This window comes from Carlito syrichta, unplaced genomic scaffold (genome assembly GCF_000164805.1).
Source record: "Carlito syrichta isolate Samal-C Ts95f unplaced genomic scaffold, Tarsius_syrichta-2.0.1 Scaffold304632, whole genome shotgun sequence".
In the NCBI taxonomy this organism is placed as follows: Eukaryota; Metazoa; Chordata; class Mammalia; order Primates; family Tarsiidae; genus Carlito; species Carlito syrichta.
The window spans coordinates 116,901-138,885 of NW_007248728.1; the positions used below are offsets into that span (position 1 = coordinate 116,901).

A 21,985-nucleotide genomic window follows, 5' to 3' on the forward strand; every position below is an offset into this window, starting at 1 on the left:
ACACACACACGCCGCATTAAACGAGGCATCTGCGGGGCTCTGGCAGCCGTCCTCAGGCAGGTCCCCTCTTATGACCAAGGAACTCACTCGCGGGAAATCACCCTTGACCCCATGCGGGTACTGACGAGGCAGCTGAGAGGGGCCGGAGTTCAGGCCTCAGGGACAGGGGGCTGGGTGAGGGCATTGCCTGAGTCTGGCACCACCATGTGGGGACAGCCCCTATTTCCCTTTGGTGATACCGGGCTGCCGGACCGGGTCAATGGCATGGAGTGTGTGGGCCTGGGCATCCTCCTGCCCCTACCCTCAGCCTGGCAGCGCTTGGCCTGGACTTCCCTGCCACCACTGGGTGGGGCATCTTGCCTAGCTGGTCTGAATGGGCAGCTCCGAGGTGGGACTGGAAGCACCCACTGGAGGGAAGGTGGGAAAAGCAGCCCTGCTCAAAGGCTTTGAAAGCCCTTGCCCAAGACAAGGGAGACTTGAGAAGATGCCACCAAGAAAGCAAAGGCAGGCAGCTGGCGGCGTGGGAGGGCCACCGAGTAGGCAGGCAAAGCAGGGACACCAGGCCTAGACATGTCATCGCCCCAAACTTTATTGCTTATGAAGTGTCCTCTCCCACGCACATTCTTGCAGGGTTGAGGCTGAGGCCCTGCCTGTGCTAGGGCCTCTTCCCGGGGTGGCTGCTCAGCGAGGACAGCTGGACAGAGGCTGCCTCGGTGGATTCGCGGACGAGCTCCCCCCAGGGCCTCGGCGCCCCTCCTGCCACAATTCACAGTTGACTTAATGCTACGGGAGTCCCAAGCAGCCTCCCCGGAGAAGAGGCTGGGTGGGGGGGGGAGGGTGCTCATCTCAGAGAAACCTGGAAGGGGGCTGAGGGGTCCAGGCACGTGGACAGGCCAGGACCGAGCCCTCGCTCCCTGGCCTGCTATCCATCAGCCCTGCCCTGCCCTCCTGGAGGGCAGCCATGAAAGTGCTTTGAGGTCATCGGAGTGCAAAGTGTCGCTGGTGGTGCCCTGCGTGAGGGGTCAGGGTGCGGACGACGTGGCCAGGCGGAGCTGTGCTCCTGGGTTGGGGGTGGTGCTGGATGTCACAGCAGGCCTGGGGCACGCAGCACCTGTCAGGCTTTAGCATCGAGCACGCCAGTACACAGACCGCTCCTGTTGGTGGGTCTTGCTCCACCCTTCACCTTTACAGATGAGAGAACTGAGTGCCAGCTGGCCAGGGGAGTGCCGGGTCTGTGGCTCTGGGGAAGAGTGGGATGGGCAGCCAGGGGCATGTGCTTTGGCACTGAGAACTACTTCACTTCAACACCTTCTTAGGTCCTTGGCCGAACTGGAGCTCCACTCAGGACCGTATTGCAACCCCTGAGAAGTGTGGTGTGTTCTACCAGGAAGACTTCCCGGGGTCAGGCGCTCCTTCCTCCTAGATCCAAAAGGGAGCTGGGTGGCCAGGAAAGGCCAGGCGAGGGTTGGAGGCCCCGTTAGCACATGGGCAGCATGCCTGCTGCCCGGGGCTGCGCTCGACCTGGGTTGGGGCCTTTCGACACAGATACCCTCCAACCTGCCCATGGGCCAATGGGTGCACCCACCCCTCCTGTCCCAGGCCAGAAGCTGCTCTCTCTGACTATTAGCATGTAGTCACATCCCCAGGCAGCAGGGCAGACAAGATCTTTTCGCTCCTGAGAAAAGGGTCTCCTTCCTTCCTGCTGCCCCTCACGCGGTGGAGTGCTTGCAGCGGGTTGGGCAGGACCCAAGGGGGAAATCCGGGCAGCGTCCTGCTCCCCCTGCCTTGCTGCTGTCAGGCTCTGGGCCCACCACAGGGCCAGGGGAGGGCAGATCCCAGGAGCGGGCCGACTGTCTCAGCCCATCAAGCCTGGTCTCCAGCTGGCCGTGCTTCACTCTCCAGCTCCAGGCGAGGCTGCTGTCAGGCGCCAGTGTGCACTGCAGGTCGATGCCCGAGTCTGGCACCTCCATGTCGTAGCGAACAGGCTGCCCGTCTTTAGTCACCAAGCTGAAGGCTGTGGCTGGGATCTGGGGGTGGAGCAAACCAGTGTGGTGAAATGGTGGCGGGGGCCCAGAAGCCACCATGTAAAGATGCCTCTCTCCAGACAAGCAGGCATCCCTGAGGGCACTGTCTGTCTTCTTCTGGAGGCTTGAAGAATGCTACCTGGCTCAGGTGAAAACCCCTGGGTCACCACGTCCAGACTTGCCCCGAGGTCCTGGGGAAACCTGCGACCATGCCCGCATTCCTGCTTATTGGAACACCTTCCTCCTGGAGGGTGGGGTGAGTGCATAGCCTCTGGGACTTGGCCCTAAGCATGCACCCACCCCCTTACCTGGCTGCTGATGCCAGTTGCGATGTCCCCCACCTTGACCCGGTGGAACTCGCGGATGTGCAGGTGCTCGCCGTTGACAGACTGGATTTGGACTTTCACACCTGGAAGGCAGGCAAGGCAGCTGTCAGAGTATGGCCGCAGATGCAGGGTCCCAGCAGGGGCTGGGGACCTTTGGTGAACAGTCCTTCTGCCCGTGAAGGGGCAGCAGGTCTGGCTGTGATGAAGCCCCAGAGATGAAACCAGGATGAACAGCCCTGATGTGACAACACCTGGGATCTGGTCGCACGTGGCAAGAGCTGAGGTTGGGTCCTGGGGAGGCCGTGCTCCCACTTGGACACCACGTGGAGCCGAACGCACAGATTCTTGAATCAGACTGTGAGCAGCTTCGCCTGTTCTGAGCTGAGGCGGCCTCTGTCCAGGCCGTGGGGGCCTGATACCATGGGTCATGCCGGCCCTGGGGAGCGCCAGGGAGGGGAGCTGCTGACACCATTGTCAAGTTGCAACAGAACCTACATAACCGAGCTTGAACATGGAGGCGTCACTCGCTGTTCATCTCATCTTCCGATCCCGGCGCCCAGAGAAGGATGCCACTCAGCCTGGTGTGGAGTCCTGGACCACTGTGTTCAGAGGTCCTGTTCCCTCCTTTCCCCTCAGGAGACACGAACTGCTCCGCTTCCTGGGTCCAGGCCAGGAGAGACTGCCCTCCCAGGCCGGGGCCCTTCTGGCACTCCGGCGGCCCCAGTGGGGGATCACGGGCCTCCACGGCCCCCTCAGGAAGGCCGGGGGCGATCAGGACCTTTGCTCTGCCCTGACTGATGAGCCAGGAACCCCAAGTTCTGGGACCCAGCACCAACCTCTCCCACCCCACTGTGCCAGGGGAAGGGGGTGGAACCACTGCGGCACCCCAGTCCAGGCAGATCTGCCAGAGACCTGGACTCACCGTTGAAGTGGCTGGGGGTGTCGGCAGGCCGCCCTCGGGCCAGCGCCGCGTTCCAGCTGGAGCTCTGAGCCTCAGCCTGGCTGCCCCATGAGTGCACGCCGGAGCTCAGGGTGTCGCGGGAGCTCTGAGAGGCCTTGGAGGGGTTCTGGAATGGCCAGAGTGGCACAGACTCAGGTCCCGGCTTGGCGGCCATCTCTGGCCTCGGCCTCACTTGGGACAGGGGCTCTGGGTGCCTCTGGGGAGGCTGGGAGGGGAGGGAGTACTTCCTGGGGACGAAGGTACCCTGCTGCCACCTGGTCAGCAGCCCGGTCCCCAGTTCTCAGGAGCGTGATGACCCCCTGTCCTGGTGGGGACCCTCCCAGGAGGAAGGGAAGATGCCCACCACCCCTTCACTTGCTACGTGGATGCAGCCCATCTACCAGCTGGACACAGGGCTGGGGGCACCCAGCCTGCACCACGCTTGGCCGCCAGCTCACCTTCTCGCTGTCCTCTGACACAGAGAGGCTGTCGATGCCCAAGCACGAGAGCATCTGCTCCTGCTCCTCCAGGGAAAACGGCTGTGACAGGCTGTTCAGGAACAGCTCTGCAGGGCGAGCAGAGACAGCAGTGAGAGGCCAGGGGAGGCTGGCTGCGAGAGGTCGGGGGAGGCTGGATGTGAGAGGCTGGTGCTAAGAGGCTGGCAGAGGCAGGCTGTGGGCGGCCAGGAGTAGGCTGGACATGAGAAGCCAGAGGAGGCTGGCTGTAAGATCCCAGAGGAGGCAGGCTGCCAGTGAGAGGCCGGAAGAGGCTGGTTGTGAGCCCATCTGTGGGGGGCTAGAGGAGGCTGGCGATGGGAGGCCGGGTGTGGGAGGCCCGGGGGAGGCTGGCTGCACAGTCCGCAGGGACAGAGTGCTGGAAGGAGGCCCGTAGGGCAAGGAGAGGCGCAGGTCCAGCTGGTGCAGGTGGTCTGTACCTGTCTCTAGCTGCTGTAGCTCCTGTTCCGGGGGGGTTGATTTCCGCTCTGGTGAGCTGGGCGTTCTGGCAGGGGCCGGGTCCAGGGAGGACAGTGGCAAGCCTTCCCACATCCCGGACTCCTCCTTGCTCAAGGGCAAGGGTGGAGACTTGTGCGGCTCTGGGGGCTCTGGCGGGAGTGGAGGCTGGAGCTGAGGGGCCCGGTGCGCCGCGTCCTCGGCTGGCGGGAGCTCAGGCTGGGTTCGCATGCTCGGGTGGGGCCGGGCCAGGTCTGGCAGACGTCTCGGCTGTTCACACTCCCCCATCCAGGGGCTCCTTAGACCGCCCACTGTGAGACAGCAAGAGGGTGAGGGCCAGGTGGGCATGTGGGAGGGTGGGGGAGGCGACATAGAGGTGGAGTGGTGGCGCCGGAGGCCTCAGGAAGACAGTCCCTCGCACAGGGGGAGGCTCCATGTCCTTCTAGGTGTCAGCAGCCAATTCTAAACCACAGATACCCCAGACAGGAGCTTGTGGAGTACAGAGGTTTAAAGCAGCTCCGGGTGGCACCGACTCTGACCTCCTGGGGTGCTGGCCTCCCTCCTCCTGCCCATCTCCAGTCATTGCTCCCTGAGGCTCTGTTTCTCTGGCTTGGGGGGCAGGTCAGTATTGGGTGAGGGGCTATGCAGGGTCTCTCTCTGTTCCCCATCACTGCCTGTCCCTTGCCCACCCCCCAGACGTCACTCTTGATTTGATAGTGTTCTTGTCAAACGTGCGTTGTTCTATTTATCAACTGGTAATTTATAAAACTGGTGCCAAGTTCTAGGGCTGGCTCCGTGAGTCCTCTTCTCACTCAGCAGGATGGCTATAAGATCGCCTGCGTGGCTCTGAGCACCGGGCAGTTATCACTGCAGTGTGCTGCCCCACGGGGCGCCCCACCTTCTGCCTGGCCACCCTCCCAGTGAGGGACCCTAGTTGTAGCCAACTCTCATCCCACAAACAAAGCTACTGCCTGTCCGAAGGATCTGGCGGCGTTCCTGTGGCAGTGGCAGTGCAGCTGGGGCGGAGGTGCTGGGCTGCAGTCTGCAGATGCCTGTGGAGTGCGGCCAGGCAGCCTCCAAAGTGGGCAGCCCTGTCCAGTGCCGTCCCACAGTGCCCACTGAGTCCTGCTGCCCCACCGACTTCAGTGCTACCAACTTCTGCTTTTGATCGAATGACTTTGAGTGGTACCTGGCTTTATCTTGTATTTTCTGATTCCTGAAGAGTTTGAATCTCTGTTAACATGCCATAACCCTTGCGATTGTTTGTTGTCAATTCTTTATTATTTATTGGTTGATTGATTGAATTAGGGTCTCATTCTGCTGCCAAGGCTTGACTGCAGTGGCACCATCCCAGTTCACTGCACTTCAAACGCCTGGGCTCAAGTGATCCTCCTGCCTTAGCCTCCTAAGTAGCTGGGACAACAGGTGCATGCCACCATGCCTGGCTATGTTTTTGTAGAGAGCGGTCTCACTATGTTGCCCAGGCTGGTCTCTTAACTCCTAGGCTCAAGCAATCTTTCTACCTCAGCCTCCTGAGTAGCTGGGACTAAGGTGTGAGACAATGTATACAGCTCTTATGATGTTGTGAAACACATATTTTGCCCTCAACCCACTTCCTAAAGCTCCTAAAATCCTTAGAGTCTCTTAAGTGACGTCCTTTGTATGCGAATGACAGACTTATGGTCCCTGGGCAGCTTCAGAATGGGGTTGATCACTGGAGAGACCCAGGCATGATGGAAGGCTGGGATTTTCAGCCCGACTTTTACCTCTGGGGGGTGGAGGGACCTGAAAGCTAAGTTGATTGCCAGTGATTTAACCAGCCATGCCTATGTAATGACGCCCCTAAGACCCAAGGGGCCAGTGCTGGGAGCTTCCAGACAGCAGGATATGTGGCAGCTTCTGGGGGGGGTGGCGGGTGAGTACGGAAGCCCCACCTCTGCCCCATGCCTCACCCTACAAAACTCTTCATCTGCATCCTCTGTGATATCCTTTATAACGAACCTGTGTGTTTTCTCGAGTTCTGGGAGCTGCTCTAGCAAGTGAACTGAACCTCAGGGGGGTCGTGTGATCGCCAATCTACAGCAGGCCGGTCAGAAGCGCTGGCGGGACAGCCTGGACTTGCCACTGCGGCCGAACGGGAGGCAGGTATGGGCCTGAGCCCTCACTCATGGGCTCAGACACGACCTCCAGGTAGACAGTGTTGGGGCAGAACCGAGTGAGGGACACGCTGGGCACTAGCTGCAGCACCAACAGCCCACTTGCTGGTGGGAGGAGCCCTGCAGCTTGTGTCAGACGTCCGCCATGTGGATTGTGGTTGGGAAAACAGAGGAAGCACTTTGCGCCTGTGACTCTGCTCCTCAGAAGCCCCATGTCGCCTGGGCATGGTCTCGCTGCAAGGTGCAGTCTAAGTGTGTGTGCTCACATCTCGTGACCTCCTCCCAACCCAAGACTGCTGCATCCCCTTGCTCCAGATGGAGAAACTGAGGCTCTGAGGGGAGCGTATTGCTCTGCCTCCTTCCTCGGCCCCTGGCACCCTGTTCCCTAGGGGAGTCCCTGGCACAGCTCTTACCTTGCTGCAGTGCCCGGCTGACCTTGCCCCCCAGCTCCAGTGCAGACGCTCGGTGTACAGGCTCTTTCCTCAGCCCCTCCTGGAGGGCCTGGGCTGTGAGAGGGGCACAGGAGGGCGGGATTTCCCTCACAGGCGGAGGCTCGCTGGCAATCTGGGGGCAGAAGGCATCGGGTGAGGCCTACCTTCCCCCTCGCCTTCCAGCACCTGCTCCTGCCCTCTGCCACCGGGCACGCCCCTCACCCCAACGCTGGGATGGGGTCTGTCATAAGGAATGGAGAGGTTACTAGAGCAAGGGCTGGTACACTTCCTCGAAAAGGGACAAAGGAGCCAGGCCCTGTGTTCTCCAGGTCTGGCCCATAGGGAGGTGGGGAGGTGCTCCAGGTGTGGGTGGAGGGGCGTTCCCTGTATGAACAACATGGCTACCAGTTGGATCGCCCCGTACTTAAGCCAGGATCCCACATGGATGGCAAGTCCCCCTCCACCCCTGCCCCCTTCACCCCACGGTCGGCGCCCTTGCTGACCTTGAGGCAGAGTGGGCCTCGGAAGAACCGAGTCCAGGGGTGGCAGCCGTTGAGCATGTGCAGCATCATGCAGCAGCCGCTCCAGACGTCCACCTTGGCGTCGCAGGGCCTGCCCAGCACCACCTCGGGGGCCATGTGGGTCTCAGTGCCCGGGATGTAGTCCCCTGAGAAGGCAGGACATAGTTGGCGGGCACTGACGGCCAGAGCACAGGCCGTACCCACCCTAGCTAACTCTTGGGGTTTCCTGCCTCTGTCTCTGTCAAAGTTCTTTAAACATACTGGTAAAGGCCAGGTCCAACTTGCAGAGAGAGCCCAGCGGGACCTGGCTGGGGTAGGCATGAAGCAATGGGCTGCCTAGAAGGCGGCTGGGCCCTTGGACCAAACCTTGAAGTGCTTTGTGAAATGGGCTGGCATAGAATCTTAGGTTGAAGGAGACCAGCGAGCTGTGTGACATTTCTGAAATATTAGTGAGTGAAAAACACCCAATAACAGAAAACGTACATGCATAAAAGACTGGAAGAATCCATGGCAGATGTTAACTGTTTTTTTCCTGGTGATTTGTATTTAAAATGTGCTTAGCTCTACTTTCTTCAAAAGATATTGGAAAAGATAGGATTTTTTTAATAACAAAAAGTCCACTAAAGTTATTTTAAGGTTGGGGTCAGATGTCCATCTTCAGAATTACCAACACAGTCCTTAACAACACATAATCAGATACTTCTAGAAGACTGCTTTCTTTCGGGTAAAATCATTTTATGGGCTGGGTGTAGTGGCTTGCACCTGTAATCCCAGCACTTTAGGAGGCCAAGGCAGGAGGACTGCTTGAGCTTAGGAGTTTGAGACCAACCTGGGAAACATAGTGAGACCTCATCTCCACAAAAAATAAAAAAATTAGCTGAGTGTGGTGGCATGCTTGTAGTCTCAGTTACTCAGGAGGCTGAGATGGAAGGGTGGCCTGAGTCCAGGAGGTCTAGGCCAGAGTGAGCTGTGATCATGCCACTGTACTCCCGCCGGGGCGACAGAAACCCGACTCAAAAAATATGTATGTATCATTTTATACTTAATACTATAAACTGAAAACACGGTGCACAAAACTGTGCTACAATGGCCTTAACTAGGCACAAGAAAAAAAGCCTGGAAGGACTCATTTAAAATACCCATGATTCTCTCCCTGGACAAGGTGAGATTCTACTTTTCCTCCTCTTTTAAACACTTAGCTCTGTACCCAGTGAATATTTTGCAACAAGTGTGGATTATTTTAATAATCAGAGAAGTTAGAAATAGACACTTCCCCAGCCCTGGTGCCCAGGCCGAGCTCTGGTTGCCTACCAGGCGTCCAGCTAACCTCACCCAGAGGCACAGACAGCTGGGGTCACAAGCTCGCAACACAGCCCCCAGAATGGGGATGCTCCAAGGCAGAAGGCCTGGAACCAGGGAGAGAGTGCCCAGCTGTGCCCTTCCTGTGTGCGGGAGCGTGGCACGAGCACGTGACGTCCATGATCGTATTCACCCCAAGAGCCTGACCATCGCTAGGCTGGTCAAAGGGCCTCGACACATGGTGGACATGCAGAGCCTATAGCCTGGCTCCCATTGTGGGAAGCGCTGCAGGCGTTGGCCCGTGTATCGTGGGCAGGGGCGGCAGGGCCTCACCTGTGAGCAGGGACTTCCCCAGGCCATCAGGTTGAAGGCACACAGCATGGCCAAAGTCACAGAGGGCTGCACGTCTCCCATCACGGGACAGGAGCACGTTGTCAGCTGCCAGGAAGAGGAACAGTTGAGTCACGTGGGGCCCAGCCAACCCTGGGTGCTCTGGTCTGGACCTCCAGTACGGTCAGTTTCTGGCCCGCCCTGCGTGGCAGCTGCTGCTTCTGGGGTGTTCCACAAAGCAGGGGCGAGGGGAGGAGGGCATCCACTCAGAATGGAGGTGGCAGGTCTTGGAGGGGGAGGCGCTCTTTCCGGCCCCCCGAACAGTGTAGGCACTTGGGCCTCAGGTCTCTGTGGGCACCGCCTACCGGAAACTGCAGAGCGAGGTTGAGGCCTGGAGAACATTCCCCCTCCCTCGGGCGGTCCTGTCCACGGTCCGGCATGGGTGATGGCCCGCGGGCCCAGGACAGCGCCAGGGAGGGGCCTAGCCGCACCTTTGATGTCACCGTGGAGAATCTTCCGTGTGTGGAGGTACTCCAGCCCCTCCAGGGCCTGGCCCAGGTAGTAGAGGGCACGGTCCTCCGGCAGACGTCCCTCCTGCTTGATGAGCTGGCCCAGAGAGCCACCTGGGAGATGGAGAAACCAAGGGCAGTCTGGATGCAGGGCCTGGGAGGTCGAGCGGGGGTACAGGGGGAGAGGAGAAACCAAGGGCGGTCTTAACACTGGACCAGGGTGGGGATGGGGGGACCAAGGGTAGTCTTTATATGGGGCCAGGGTGGTTGGGGGGCAAGGGCGGTCTTGATACTGGGCTGGGGTGGGGATGGGGGGGTGACCAAGGGTGTCTTTACACAGGGCCAGGCTGGTGGGGGGTGAGGATGGTCTTGGCACAGGGCCAGGGTGGGGGTAGGGGGAGACCAAGGGCAGTCTTTACACGGGGCCCGGGCAGGGGGAGGGCTGGGGGGAGAAGCAGGCCCCTCCTGCAGGTGTCACAGGGTCAAGATGGAAAAATGTGCTGACCGGCGGCCAAGGTCAGCCTGGCCAAGACTTGGGGGGAGCTTGGCCCTGAACTCTCAGAGTTGGGGGGGACCCTGGCTCCTCACCTTCCAGCAGCTCCATGAAGATGTTGACCCACGGACCTTCCCGCACAGCTCCGTACAGAGGAACGATTCGAGGCGACGTCAGGCCTGCACATGCCACCAACTCCTCCGCCCGAAACACCTCAACACGCACCTGAAAGGGCCGAGGCTGCTGCGTTGGCGGGGGGCCGGTGGGCTCCCCTGGCATCTCATCAGACCCCCGGAGCTCCACACGCAGGCTGCCGGTGTTCCGTGATGATGTCGAGGCCCAGTGGGGCCTGGTTGGCCACTGGACCCTCAGGGACCGAACTGTGTCCCCACGCCCTTGGAGTCAGGGGGAACTTCATGTACTTTCTGAAGTTTTGAGGTGCCGACCATGTGCAAACACACAGTCACATGGAAACGACATTCCTTGTCTGGGCTCCTGGCATGCTGCCTTCCCTCAGATTGGCCCCCCACAGACATTTTCTGCAAATGCCCAGCAGTTTCTACATGGGACCTTTGTTCATCCACACCCGTACCTACACTTAGAAGCTGGGCTCTGCCTTCTCTGTCAAGACCTGGCCTCCATTAGGTGCCTCTGAGCCTCAGCATCTCAGCTCTTTTCAGAGCCCTCATTAGAATTACCCATCGCTTTCCCAGAGGATTAAAATGTCCACATGTATTCACTGCACCTGGCATCTGGGCACATAAAAAGCCTTCCAAGGAAGGGCTTGGCCAAGGCTACTCCCACTGGGGACTGGTGGGTCTGGGATCACCTGCTTCTTTGTGTGGGGAAGCAATAGGCCTTGGGTACAAATATCTTGGGCTTGGATCCTGGCTTGACCATTTAAAACAAGGCAGAGCTCTGGGCATGCTGGCTCATGCCTGTAATCCCAGCATTTTGGGAGGTCAAGGTGGGAGGATCGCTTGAGGCCAGGAGGTTGAGACCAGCCTGGGAAACAGTGAGATCCTGTCTCTAAAAAAAAAAAAATTAATACAGAAATTAGCTGGGTATGGTGGTGTGTGCCTGTAGTCCCAGCTTTTGGGGTAGCCAAGGTGGGAGGATCATCTGAGCCCAGGAATTTGAGGTTACAGTGAGCTGTGATCACACCACTGCACTCCAGCCTGAGTGACAAGGCAGCATACCTACCATGGGTGCATGCTTCTGTCTGTGAATGGCAGGCCAGTGGCATCTGCTCCTGGCTAAAGAGTCTGGGGGTGATGACCAGCTCCAGTCCTAGGGGCCAGGAGCGCTCAAGAATTGCGAGTTGCCCACTTCCTGCTGCCCGTGAGAGTAGCTGATCAAACACCTAACACAGCCCTGTCCTTCCTGGCCGCCGGTAGTTCTCCTGTAAGTCTTTTTTTTTTTGAGTTGGAGTCTCACTTGGTCGCCCAGACTGGAGTGCAGTGGCTGCTCCTGGCCACCATAACCTCAACCTGCTGGGCTCCGCGATCCTTCCGCCTCAGCCTTCCGAGTAGCTGGAATTACAGGCGCGTGCTACCATGCCCGGCTAATTTTTTGATTTATTGTAAAGATGAGGTCTCGCTGCCCAGGCGGGTCTTGAACCCGCGGGCTTAGGCAATCCACTCACCTCAGCCTTCCAAAGGCACGGGATTACAGGCTGAGCCACTGAGCCCAGCTTCCTGTAAGTCTTGAGTGGCATTGTCAGGGGGTGCCAGTAGCAACTGCCCTGACCTGGAAGAGACTTGTGGGAGCCCTTGCGGCCCTGGCCAATGGGAGCTCCACCCATGCTGGTTCTGGACTTCTGCCCATTAGCGGAAATGGCTCTCTCCTGGCCACCTGCTACCTGGTGTGGCAAACCCCTCCTGTGAACTCTGTCTGTGTTTCTGGCTCAAAGGGCCTCTGAACTGGAGTGGGAGTGAGTTTGCCAGCAGGACATGATTGGCACACGACTGACCTCACACTTCTGAGCCGTGAGCTGGAGCCTGAGGTCCGCGTGGAGATCTCCCGTGGAGGGGGACGCCCTACTCAGCCCCTCAGGATGGGAGAATGCTCGCTCGAGACCGTGTGGCTTCAGCCGGGGTGCATGATGGCCCTGATGGCTATTCACAAAGCCAGGCTTTGGGGGCAGCTACAATCAAAAGGACTTGCAGGGGGATTGTGGGCCAGGAACAGAAGGCTGCAGTGTCCAGTAGAACACGTCCCGGGAGTCACGTGGCTGCTTGAGGCTGGAAGCACATGGTTTCTTTTGACTTGCGTGTGGCTTTTTTATTTTTTATTTTTTGAGTTGGAGTCTCACTCTGTCGCCCAGACTGGAGTGCAGTGGCCGCTCTTGGCCACTGTAGCCTCGACCTGCTGGGCTCTGGCGATCCTTCTGCCTCAGCCTTCCAAGTAGCTGGAATTACAGGCGCGTGCTACCACGCCCGGCTGATTTTTTTATTTATTGTAGAGATAAGGTCTCGCTGTCCAGGCGGGTCTCGAACCCGCGGGCTCAGGCAATCCACTCACCCCAGCCTCCCAAAGGTGCAAGATTACAGGCTGAGCCACTGAGCCCTGCTGCATGTGGCTTTTTAAATGGCGGCTGAATTGTCAGTATAAGGACTTACAGTTTGACCTCACTATTAACAAACAGAATGGCTGGGTATTGTTTTGGCCCGGGGTGCCTTCAAACCGTTCCTGAGATATTACAGGGTAGAGGACAATAGCTTCAACTTTTCCAAAGACTGTGAACCCCCTGGAGGGTCCCAGCAAAGTCAAAAATATTTCCAGCCACACAGACCAAAGGAACTGGGAGGGGACACTTCAAAATACAGGGGCTTCAGGAATCTGTGCCAGCCGAGAAAGCCAGCCAAAGGGCAGTGTGGAGGGAGCCGGTGGGAGAAAGCATCCAGGCCAGGCTGGCCGCCTCCTGCTCCCTCCTCCCTGGACCTCCTTACCTGCCAAGGGAGGGGTTGGCCTGTGAAGAGGACGTTAATGAGAACTGAGATTTAACGCCCACTTGACAGATGTCAGGTGCTGGTTGAGCTTTTCTGTTCTGTTCTTTTTTTTTTTTTTTGTAATAGTGTTGCTGTTGCCCATGCTGGACTGCAGTAGTGTGGTCATAGCTCACTGCAGCCTCGAACTCCTGGGCTTAAGTGGTCTTCTCGCCTCAGCCTCCCCAGTAGCTGAGACCAAGGTGTGAGCCACCAGGCTCGGCTCATTTCTGGTAAGCATTTCCTAAGTGTTCATTTGGATCTTACAATAGCCTATGAGGTGGTGGGGTCCTTCTCCCCATTTTACAGATGAGGAAGCTGACAGATAACTTGCCAAGGCCCTTGGGCATTAAAGTATCAGAGCCAGGACTTGGTCGGGAAGCCTGACTGGAGGGAGGCTTTTCCAGCTTAGCCTGGCCGTGTAGAGTGTGTCTACTTGCAGGAGCAGGTGCCCCAGGGGGAAGCTTCCTGGCAACCAGCTAACCTCAAGTGCAGAAGACCCGCCCTGCCTGCTCAGCACAGGGACCCCTTTTTCCTCATGAACTCTCCTCTCTTGCTTTCTTGGGTGTTCTTATCTATTTATTTCATCAGCAAAAAGGGCGATAATGGCTGGCTTATGCGTTTTGGATTCCAGAAATATAAACTACGAGGAAGTGACTGACACACTACGGCACACACAGCAGTCCATAAATAACAGAGGCTCCTCCTCACATTCTCTCCTCCATTGGGGTCTCTCGCCTCATCCCTGGCTCCGTCCCATTCACCTGTGTCCAGGGCCAAGGGCTGCCCATCCTGACTCCATGCGAACACCTATCCCGTTACCACTTGAGGCCAGGCCTGTGACTCCACATCTCTGTCCCCAGCCCCCGCACAGCATCTGACACAGACCAGGTGCTTGGTGACAGCTGGGTTGACTTGGCCAAGGCCACAGAGCCAAAAGGAGGTTCCCGGAACACCATGCTCGAGCCAGATGTGCTCAAATGAACGACTCTTAACCCTCTTTGGGCCACAGACCCCTTTGAGAATCTGAAAAATAATATGGCCCCTTCCCCAGCAAAAACGTGTGTACCCATTCACACGACACAAACACACTCTTAAATGGCATTCCCGGAATTCACAGGTCCTACGACTCCATCTGCTGACTAGGGTAAGAACTTCTATGCTGGCTGTCAAAAAGCATGAAAGGCCAGCTAGGTCTTTTATCATGAGCCTATATTTGTCTACAATTGAAAGTAAGCTCCAACAAAACCTTAACAAAATTGAAACCCTGCATTAGACCCTGGGCCAGTGCCAGCACCGCCATGTAGCATCTCCGCCCTGGATTCTCCTCCAGAGCTCCGGAGGGGTTGGCTCTGCCCTGATTTCTGTGCAGCCTGGCCTCTGGTCCCTGGCCCACCTGCCAGTCCCCACCCCTAATCAGGGAACTGCTCGCCTGTGGTCTTCTAGCTGAAAGCCCTAAAGGACTGCACTGCCTTGGGAGAGAAGAGGGGCTGGGTGGGCCACAAAGGAGTCATCCCGAGTCCCTGGGGCCTGAGCTGCAGCTCCGATGCCAGGAAGCCCATGCCTTATGCCTCGTGCTGGGAGCTTTCTCCACTGCCTTGGGGGGTGTGGGGGGATGGAAGATTTGGCCTCTTCCACTAATGGGGTTGTTTACCTTGTTGCCTGGGACACCGAGGGCCTCAGCAGGGGAACAGCTGAGAAGCCGGTGACTAAGCTCCCTGCACTTTGTCCGGCTCAGGACACTTCACACTCTCTTGCCCTCCTCCCATTGCCTCTTGGAAGGGACAGCTGGCCTTCTCCAGTGGCCCAGGGAGGGTGGCTGCAGCTGTGCAGGTCAGGTGCGTGGCTGTGGCACCCAAGTGGAGGATGACCCGCACGGGCACGCATTGGGCCTGTGTTCTGTTGTGGGGTGGGTGGGCAGATCTCGCTTGTCTGACACAGGCGTCTGAGGTCTGGGGTAACACCTGCACACCACGCCTTTCACACTACCCATGGGGCTTGGGTGTGCTGGGCCTGTCTGGTCTGGCTACACATTGAGTATCCCTTATCTGAATGTCTGGATTTCAGGCATTTTCAGAATCTGGATGTTAGACCAGCAAGCCTGGTTGGGAAATCTGAAATCCAGAGTGCTCCAGATATTCCTCTGAGCATCACACTGGCATTAAAAAAGATTTGGGTCCTGGAGCATTTCAGATTCTGGGTTTCCAGCTGTACTCAGCCTTTCCTTTTGAGGATCAGAGTGTCTTTGATACAGGTCCCCTAAACAAAAGCCATCTCTGAGCTCACTTCACCCTGCCCAAGAGGCCACGACAATGGTCCACAGAGATTGTCTGAGGTTCTGGTGTGAGTTTGAACCTAAGAGCCTGGGCCACGGACAAGGTGGTTTCCAATCCAAGTGAGCTGAGTTGGGGTTGAGGCTAAAAGGCTGACGAGGAGCAGAGCCACCCGGTGAGGTCTGTGGAGCTGCTACCACTGGCGAGTCTCCCCAGGGCCTGGACAGTGTGATCTCACAGGAGGGGCCTCAGCTCTGGGCCCTGCTGTGCGGCCCTGGGCCGTCACACCACCTCTTTGGTCTCCAGGCCTAACATGGGTGAGATAGAGGGTGGGAGAAACGGTTCATGTCTTCTGCCTCTAATCAAAACCCTAGGACCTGAGTCTATCTTTTCCTCCCCCCTTCCTGCAGAGTGGCTCAGAGCTGAACTCCGGGTTGACCAACCTGGGTCTGAATTCTGTTCTGCCACGAGGCAGCTACTTGAGCTCCTGCCATCCCCTTCCTCACAGTGGCACTCTCCCAGGACTGTCTGCCTGGCCATGGAAAGAGTTCCAGCTACAGCAGATCTGTGCAGCTCCTGATCGTACAGCCTCTTCCCAGGAGGTACCTGATGGTACAGCCTCCAACCTCCTTGCCTTCTGGTCTAGGTGTGGAGTGGCCCACCGTGTGGTTTAGGGGCTCAGCTTGGCATGGATTTCATGACGACCTTGCCACCTCCCAGGTTCTGACTTGCTCTCAGGGCCCGGCCATGTCAGGAGTAGCCCATTCTGTGTTTCCACACCAAGGTTGTGTGCTCCCTCCCTCGCTGCCTGTCACAGTCACCCATACCAAGGGCAGCGGGCAGGCCAGGCCAGGCCATGTGACCGATGGCTCCCTTCCAGTTTCAGCCAACTCAGGGCAGCTAGCAACAGCCCTGCTCTGCCAACGAGTCACACCGCGGCCACCCTGCGACTGTCCTTGACAGAAAGCAGAGCGAATGCACCAGCCCTGCCAGGCCTTCCTTGTCTGCCAGGGCCTCCCTGTGCCAGGGCCTACCTTCTTGACAGCACACTGGAAGCCAGTCTGCTTGTCCTCCATTCTGTGCACCTCTCCGAAGGAGCCTCTGCCCAGGCGGGGCCGGTGTGTGGCCCAGTGGACTTCTTCTTGGTACTCGTAATCCACCGGCTTGAGTTTCTGGGGTTGGCGGGAGAGAGAAGCTGCTGTCAAGGGTCAAAGGGCAACAGTGAGGATGGCCCTCCAGCTGGTGGTCCTTGCCAGGACTGCTGAGCTGAGCCCCACAACCAGATGCCCCCAGGCCTGAGGCAGGGCTGGAGGCGCACAGTCCCAGAGAGTGGCTCAGAGGAACCAGAGGAGGCCCGTGTGATGCCAAACCTCCTCTCAGACCGTGACTGTGGGATGGAAACAGAACTGCCAACAACATGGGCAGTGAAGAAATGTAACTCGGTGCTAGAAAACAGAAGAGAGAGAGGAACAAGGTCCAGGCATGAGGTTAAAGTGGATGGAGGCCTGGCGTGGTGGCTCAAGCCTATAATCCCAGCACTTTGGGAGATAAGACAGGAGGATGCTTGAGGCCAGGAGTTCAAGACCAGCATGGACAATATCTCATGGCCCTGTGTCTACAAAAAGTAAAATAAAAAATAGCCAGGCATGGTGACACACATCTGTAGTCCCAGTTACTCGGAAGGCTGAGGCAGGAAGGTCACCTGAGCCCAGTTCGAGGCTGCCGTGAGCTGTGATGGTGCTACCGCACTCCAGCCTGGGCGACAGAGCAAGTTTGGTAAAATTGAAAGTTACAAAGTTGTCTGGGAAGAGGACCAGAGGAAGAGGGAAAGGGGTGGTAAGGACAGGCCCTGTCCTCGCCTTCAGCCTCAGGTGGTCACAGATGGCATCTCAGGCTGTTGCTGGCCTGAGGCCTCTGCTTGCAGTGCCTCTGCTATTCACACAGGACACAGCACTTGCAGGCATGGGCGATACCAGAAGGGCTAAGAGCAGGAGCAGCTAAAAGGGCTGTGGAAAGTGACTGGGTGGGGGTGGTGGTGGTGAGAGACGGCCTTGCGCCTGCAGGCACTGTCCTCCACTGGACTTGTCACCAGTGGTGGGAGGGACTCTGATGAGAAGCTCCCCAGGCTAGCTGGCTCAGAGAGCTGCCCTCTTCCATGGCAGGCCCCGCCCTGACCCCAGCGGGCTTCCGCCCTGTGGTTGCTGGTGGCAGTGTGTGTACAGGGCTGGAGATGAGTTACCTCCGTAAGCAGGACGCCCTCGCTGTCCTCGGTTTCGGGGCTGGGCTCCCAGGGCCTAGAGCCCCCTGCCGCCCAGGTCTTGGCCAGGCTGGCCAGGCTGTGGGCCGGGCCCGAGCTCACACTGCCTTGCAGAGCGTGCACCAGGTATTCCTCCACAGAAAACTGCTTGTAGGGGCCTCGACACACGTAGCTGGGCTCCAGGTGTGGGCCAGGCAGGGACTGCTGGCTGTCTACACAGGCCAACTTGCTCAGGCGTGGGCCGGGCAGGGGCTGCTGGCTGTCTACACAGGCTAGCTTGCTCAGGTGTGGGCTGGGCAGGGGCTGCTGGCTGTCTACACAGGCCAGCTTGCTCAGGTATGGCCTGGGCAGGGGCTGCTGGCTGTCTACACAGGCCAGTTTGCCCAGGAGGAGGGATTCGAGGGGGTGGAGTTTCCAGGGCTGCAGCGGGTGGAACGGGAAGGGATGGGGCAGCCTGCTGTAGGGGAAAGGGTGAGTAGGCTGGGGCAGGGGGCCTCCGTCCTGTGGGTAGTGGAGCTTCCACACGTGGTTCAGACATTGCAAGGGGCTGATGAGTTTATGGAGTTCTGGACGAGGCAGTGCTGGCCGCCGGCCCTCGCCCAGCTGCTTAGAGCAGATCTGGCCAAGGCCTGGTTCCTTCAGGGGCTTGGTGAACTGAGGGATGCTTCTAACATACAGGGCACCTAGCAGAGACTCGTCCTCCTGTGGGGGAAACATGGGTGTCAGGACATGGGGCAGGTGAGGCTCAGGTGTCATTCCTGAGGCCCACGAGCCCGGCCAGGCAGGGGCGGCGGCCTCACCTGCACTGGGATGGTGCAGCTCTCCTGCTCGGGGGTTCGGGGCAGTGACTTGGCCAAGGCCACTCCTGCGTGAGCCTGAGGCTTCGCGCTCTTCTTCCTGCGTTTCTTCCGGGCTTTGCTGTGACGCTTTCCCTTCCGGCACACCCGGGCCATCTTGCCCTCAGTTGCGTGGGCCACATTGTTGGGGATTTGATCAAGACTCTCGGACTGGCTGTCAAGAAAGGGACAGGCCCCCACGCTGAGCACCAGGAGGCGAAAAGGTGGAAGGGCTCAGGCAATGGTATCTGGAGTCCCACAGACCCCGGGTCAAATCCCAGCTCTGTCATTACAGGTGTGAACGTGGCAAAGTTCCTAAACTCCAAGCAATCTCGGTCTTCTCACTTATAAAATGGGCGTAGTCTTTTCTGCCACATGGGATGGAGATGAGGTTTCAGTGAAGTCATTCATTTTCAAAGTCGACCTCAGTGCCTGGCCCCAGGGCAACTGCCCAGAAGCCACATGTGTTACCGTGGCGACAGGCACATGCGTGCCCTTCTCAGGGAGGGTGGCGGCGGACACACACCTCTCACACACTGCTCCCCATGTGGGGCTGCCCAGGTGAGCTCCCAGGAGGGGCCACACTTGAAGTAGGCGCCCCGAGCTCTGACCAACTCGAGCTTGTTTCTGCGGCCTTCCATAAGGAGGAACAGGTGAAGTGGGTGGCCTCCAACCCCACAGTGCCTGGGGTCCCTGGTGGCCATCAAAGGTGAGTAGGAACATGACCACGGACGGCCCACCCGGCGGCTCCCTGGCACCAGGGGTCTGCCCTTCTCTGCGAGCTGGGGGTCCGTCACCGCCGTGGCTCTATCTGGGCTGGGATCCCTGCCAAGTACCAAAGGAGCTGACGACAGGAAGCCTCTTGAAAGGGCTGAGGGGCAGCTGTGGCACAGCCCAGGCCTTGGCCACGCACCCTTGGCCTCATCTCCTGCCTCTACAAAGGAGGCTGACGGACCCCAGCCTTGGGGCTGCTGGAGGCCTGCGGGATTCTCTCAGGCAGCCGAGACAAGTGCCCACCCGGGATCCCCACCCTGGGCCAAAGGTACCTGGGGCCACACGAGGAACCCGACCAGACTGCATATTCCTGGGTCCAGGGCAGCAGCCCCTCACAACCTTCTTATCACTAGCAGTCTAAATTCCAGACACGGAAGCTCCTGGTGGTGGGGGAGTGCTTCTAAGCTGAACTCAGTCTCCAAAAGCCATCTTGGGGAAAGCCTGGAAACAGGCCGAGCCCCACTCGACTCCCTCCCCACAGAGCCACCAGGCCTGCCTGCACCCTCCTGGTTCCAACCTTCTACTTTACTCGGGTGCACATCACAGGAGAAAAGACACGGCAGTCTCTCCCCTTTTACGAGACAGCGAGGGGCCCCTCTGGCCTACGCTCACAGTCACATGCCAGTAGGAAGTAGCTCCTGCTCCTGGCATCCTCCTGCTGATAGGAAACAAGGGTGCATTGAGGACTCTGAGGAGAATAAAAATACAACGTCCAGGCAAGGCGACTCAGCGGCACCATCCTCCTGCCGTGAAAAGCTTTTGAAAGTTTATTTGTTGAAGAGCGCAGCTGGGCGGGGAAGGCCTGGGTGGGCTCTAGGTGCTGAGCCACAGGTGCTGGACGAGGGAGCCAGGGGCCGGCGGCACTCGTGGGGTGAAGGGGTTCCGGGCCCGCCCCCACTCACACACACCCCCTTACCTGTACTGCTTGGACCCGGCGATGAAAATTCGCTCTGAAAAGGTGGGGCTGAACTCTTGGCTGTTCTCACCTTTTAAGGAAAGGAAAGGGAGTGGGATTAGCATAGAGAATGGGCATTCAGTTCTCAGGAGAGGCGCACCATGGAGATCCCTCCTGGGTGCTCCTCCCCAGCTTCCCAGACCTCCTGTCTGGGGCTCGCTCCTGCCAGTGCCTCCTTCTCCCAGCCTAGTGGTCAAGAGTGGCTTGACCTCATACAGCCATGCGTGTAACATGGGGCCACGGGGTGCCCCCTCGCCTCGCCTACCGTGAAGCCAGAGACACAGTCAGTTTAAGACAACTCGACACCGTGTCTGGTGCACAGTGACAGCAGAGTAAACATGAGCTATTAGGTATTTATATGTGTGCAAGCATGTAGTGTGTATACGTGTGTGTTCATAAAACCATTTCGATGTCACCCGTTCTATTTTAGTTTTTATTTTCTCATCTCTCCCCAAAAGCCCACCAGAGGGCAGTGGGCAAGGAGGGGAATGACGTGTGCTTGTGGAGTAATGCCAGCATGAGCGGTCAGGCTCTCCAGGGTGCCCCAAGAAGCTGCCTGGGTTGGAGGTAGCGGTGGGGAGAGGGACTCCTGGCCCAACCAGCCCTCCTGGGAGTTTCTGTCTCCAGGGGGCGTGAGTGGAAGCAGGAAGGCCCAGAGCAGGCCTCACCCGTGCCCTGAGACTGGCCCAGCAGACCTGAGAGCAGGGAGTTCATTCTTTGGGGCGGGGCCGCCCCTAGGTGGAGGCTGGAGAGGGCCCACAGGCCCTGGGGGGACTTTCCAGGAGACCCAGCCTTTCCAGTCTGGGCCTCTCCAGATGCTCAGCTGCTCAAGGTCACAGCAGCAGGGCGATGGCCGGCGGGCTCGTCCTGCAACGCCCCGATCGTTCCTGCTCCTGAGCCCCTGCTGGTCATGACGGGCATGGCCTTCACCTGCCCGGGCTCCCATCTGTATCTATTCGGCACTCTGACGGCTCCCACGCCACACTGACTCTTGCTGAGACCCCAGGTGCATCTCCTGAGACGCTTAACCAGAGCCTCCTGACTCCTCCCATAGGGCACGTGGGCCCGGCCCGACCCCGGCCCTTACACTCGGCCTGGGCGATGATGGAGATGGCGGTGGGGCCTCCTCCGGGGCCCTCCTTGGCTGTGCCTTTGGCGATAACGTCATTGAGGATGTCCCACTTCCCGCAGAACACAGGGCTCTTCTTCGCCGCCTCAAGCTTGGAGACAGAGCCTGGCTTCTTCCCCGATGCCTGCGCCTTCTCCTTGGCTTTGGCAAGCTCCTTCTGCTGCCCGACTGCTGGGTCTGGGGCACCTGGGCAGGCCACTTCCATCACTGCCATCTCCCAGGCTCACATTCACCCTGAGGGACCAAACAGAGCCGGTCACTCCAAACCCCAGGGTCCAGGACACAGGTCAGGCTTGTGTCACAGAGGAAGGCAGGGACGAGGGGCTCTGCCCCGTTAGGTCACATGTCTTTATCCTGATGGCAACGGAGTCACCCTCTCAAGACCTATGTGTCCACAGGGCATAGGCCCCTGGTCTTCTCAGCACCCAGTGCTAACGGACTCCGCCACTGTGTCCAGCGAGAGTGCCCGCCCCTCCCTCTGGGACACCAGTGGCACAGATGTCTGGTTGGTGCTTTCTTGCCTTTATGAGGGTTGGCCTATGGCACACTTTGGGTCCCCAGGACAGGGCGGGGGATCCACCCAGCCTCATTGCCTCAGTGATCCCACCCAGGCCTTGCTTTCTCAGAGGACAAGTCTACACGTATGGTGCAACGTGGAATCGAGGTTCTGCTCCCGAGCAGGGAGGTGTGTGTGTGTGTGTGTGTGTGTGTGTGTGTGTGTGTGTGTGTGTGTGTGTGTGTGTCTTATAAAGCCTGAGACTCAGCATGCAAATGGCGCTCAGCATGTGGCTCTTT

General features: G+C 58.5%; 1 protein-coding gene across 1 annotated transcript; it reads right to left on the bottom strand.

Annotated features, from left to right (window-relative positions):
* Positions 1-1,709: 1,709 nt before the first annotated feature.
* MAP3K14 (mitogen-activated protein kinase kinase kinase 14) lies at positions 1,710-21,408 on the bottom strand. The gene is made up of 16 exons (XM_008060494.1): positions 21,149-21,408; positions 20,023-20,092; positions 18,297-18,507; positions 17,868-18,198; positions 17,479-17,768; positions 16,274-16,411; positions 10,075-10,204; positions 9,469-9,600; positions 8,981-9,085; positions 7,331-7,494; positions 6,810-6,960; positions 4,225-4,551; positions 3,749-3,855; positions 3,273-3,417; positions 2,333-2,433; positions 1,710-2,027 (listed from the first exon to the last, which is right to left on the bottom strand). Exons 1-16 carry the CDS (start codon positions 21,402-21,404, stop codon positions 1,710-1,712), a joined length of 2,976 nt encoding a protein of 991 aa, XP_008058685.1. The 5' UTR covers positions 21,405-21,408.
* Between the last annotated feature and the right edge of the window lie 577 nt (positions 21,409-21,985).

What these genes read in the sequence shown, in the direction of transcription:
- MAP3K14 (XM_008060494.1), bottom strand. Translation starts at nt 21,404, where the DNA reads ATGGCAGTGATGGAAGTGGCCTGCCCAGGTGCCCCAGACCCAGCAGTC. An exon ending in GGGGAAGTCCCTGCTCACAG is followed by an intron (nt 7,495 to 8,980) that starts GTGAGGCCCTGC and finishes CTGCCTTCTCAG; the next exon opens with GGGACTACATCCCGGGCACT. An exon ending in CAGCCGGGCACTGCAGCAAG is followed by an intron (nt 4,552 to 6,809) that starts GTAAGAGCTGTG and finishes GCTGTCTCACAG; the next exon opens with TGGGCGGTCTAAGGAGCCCC.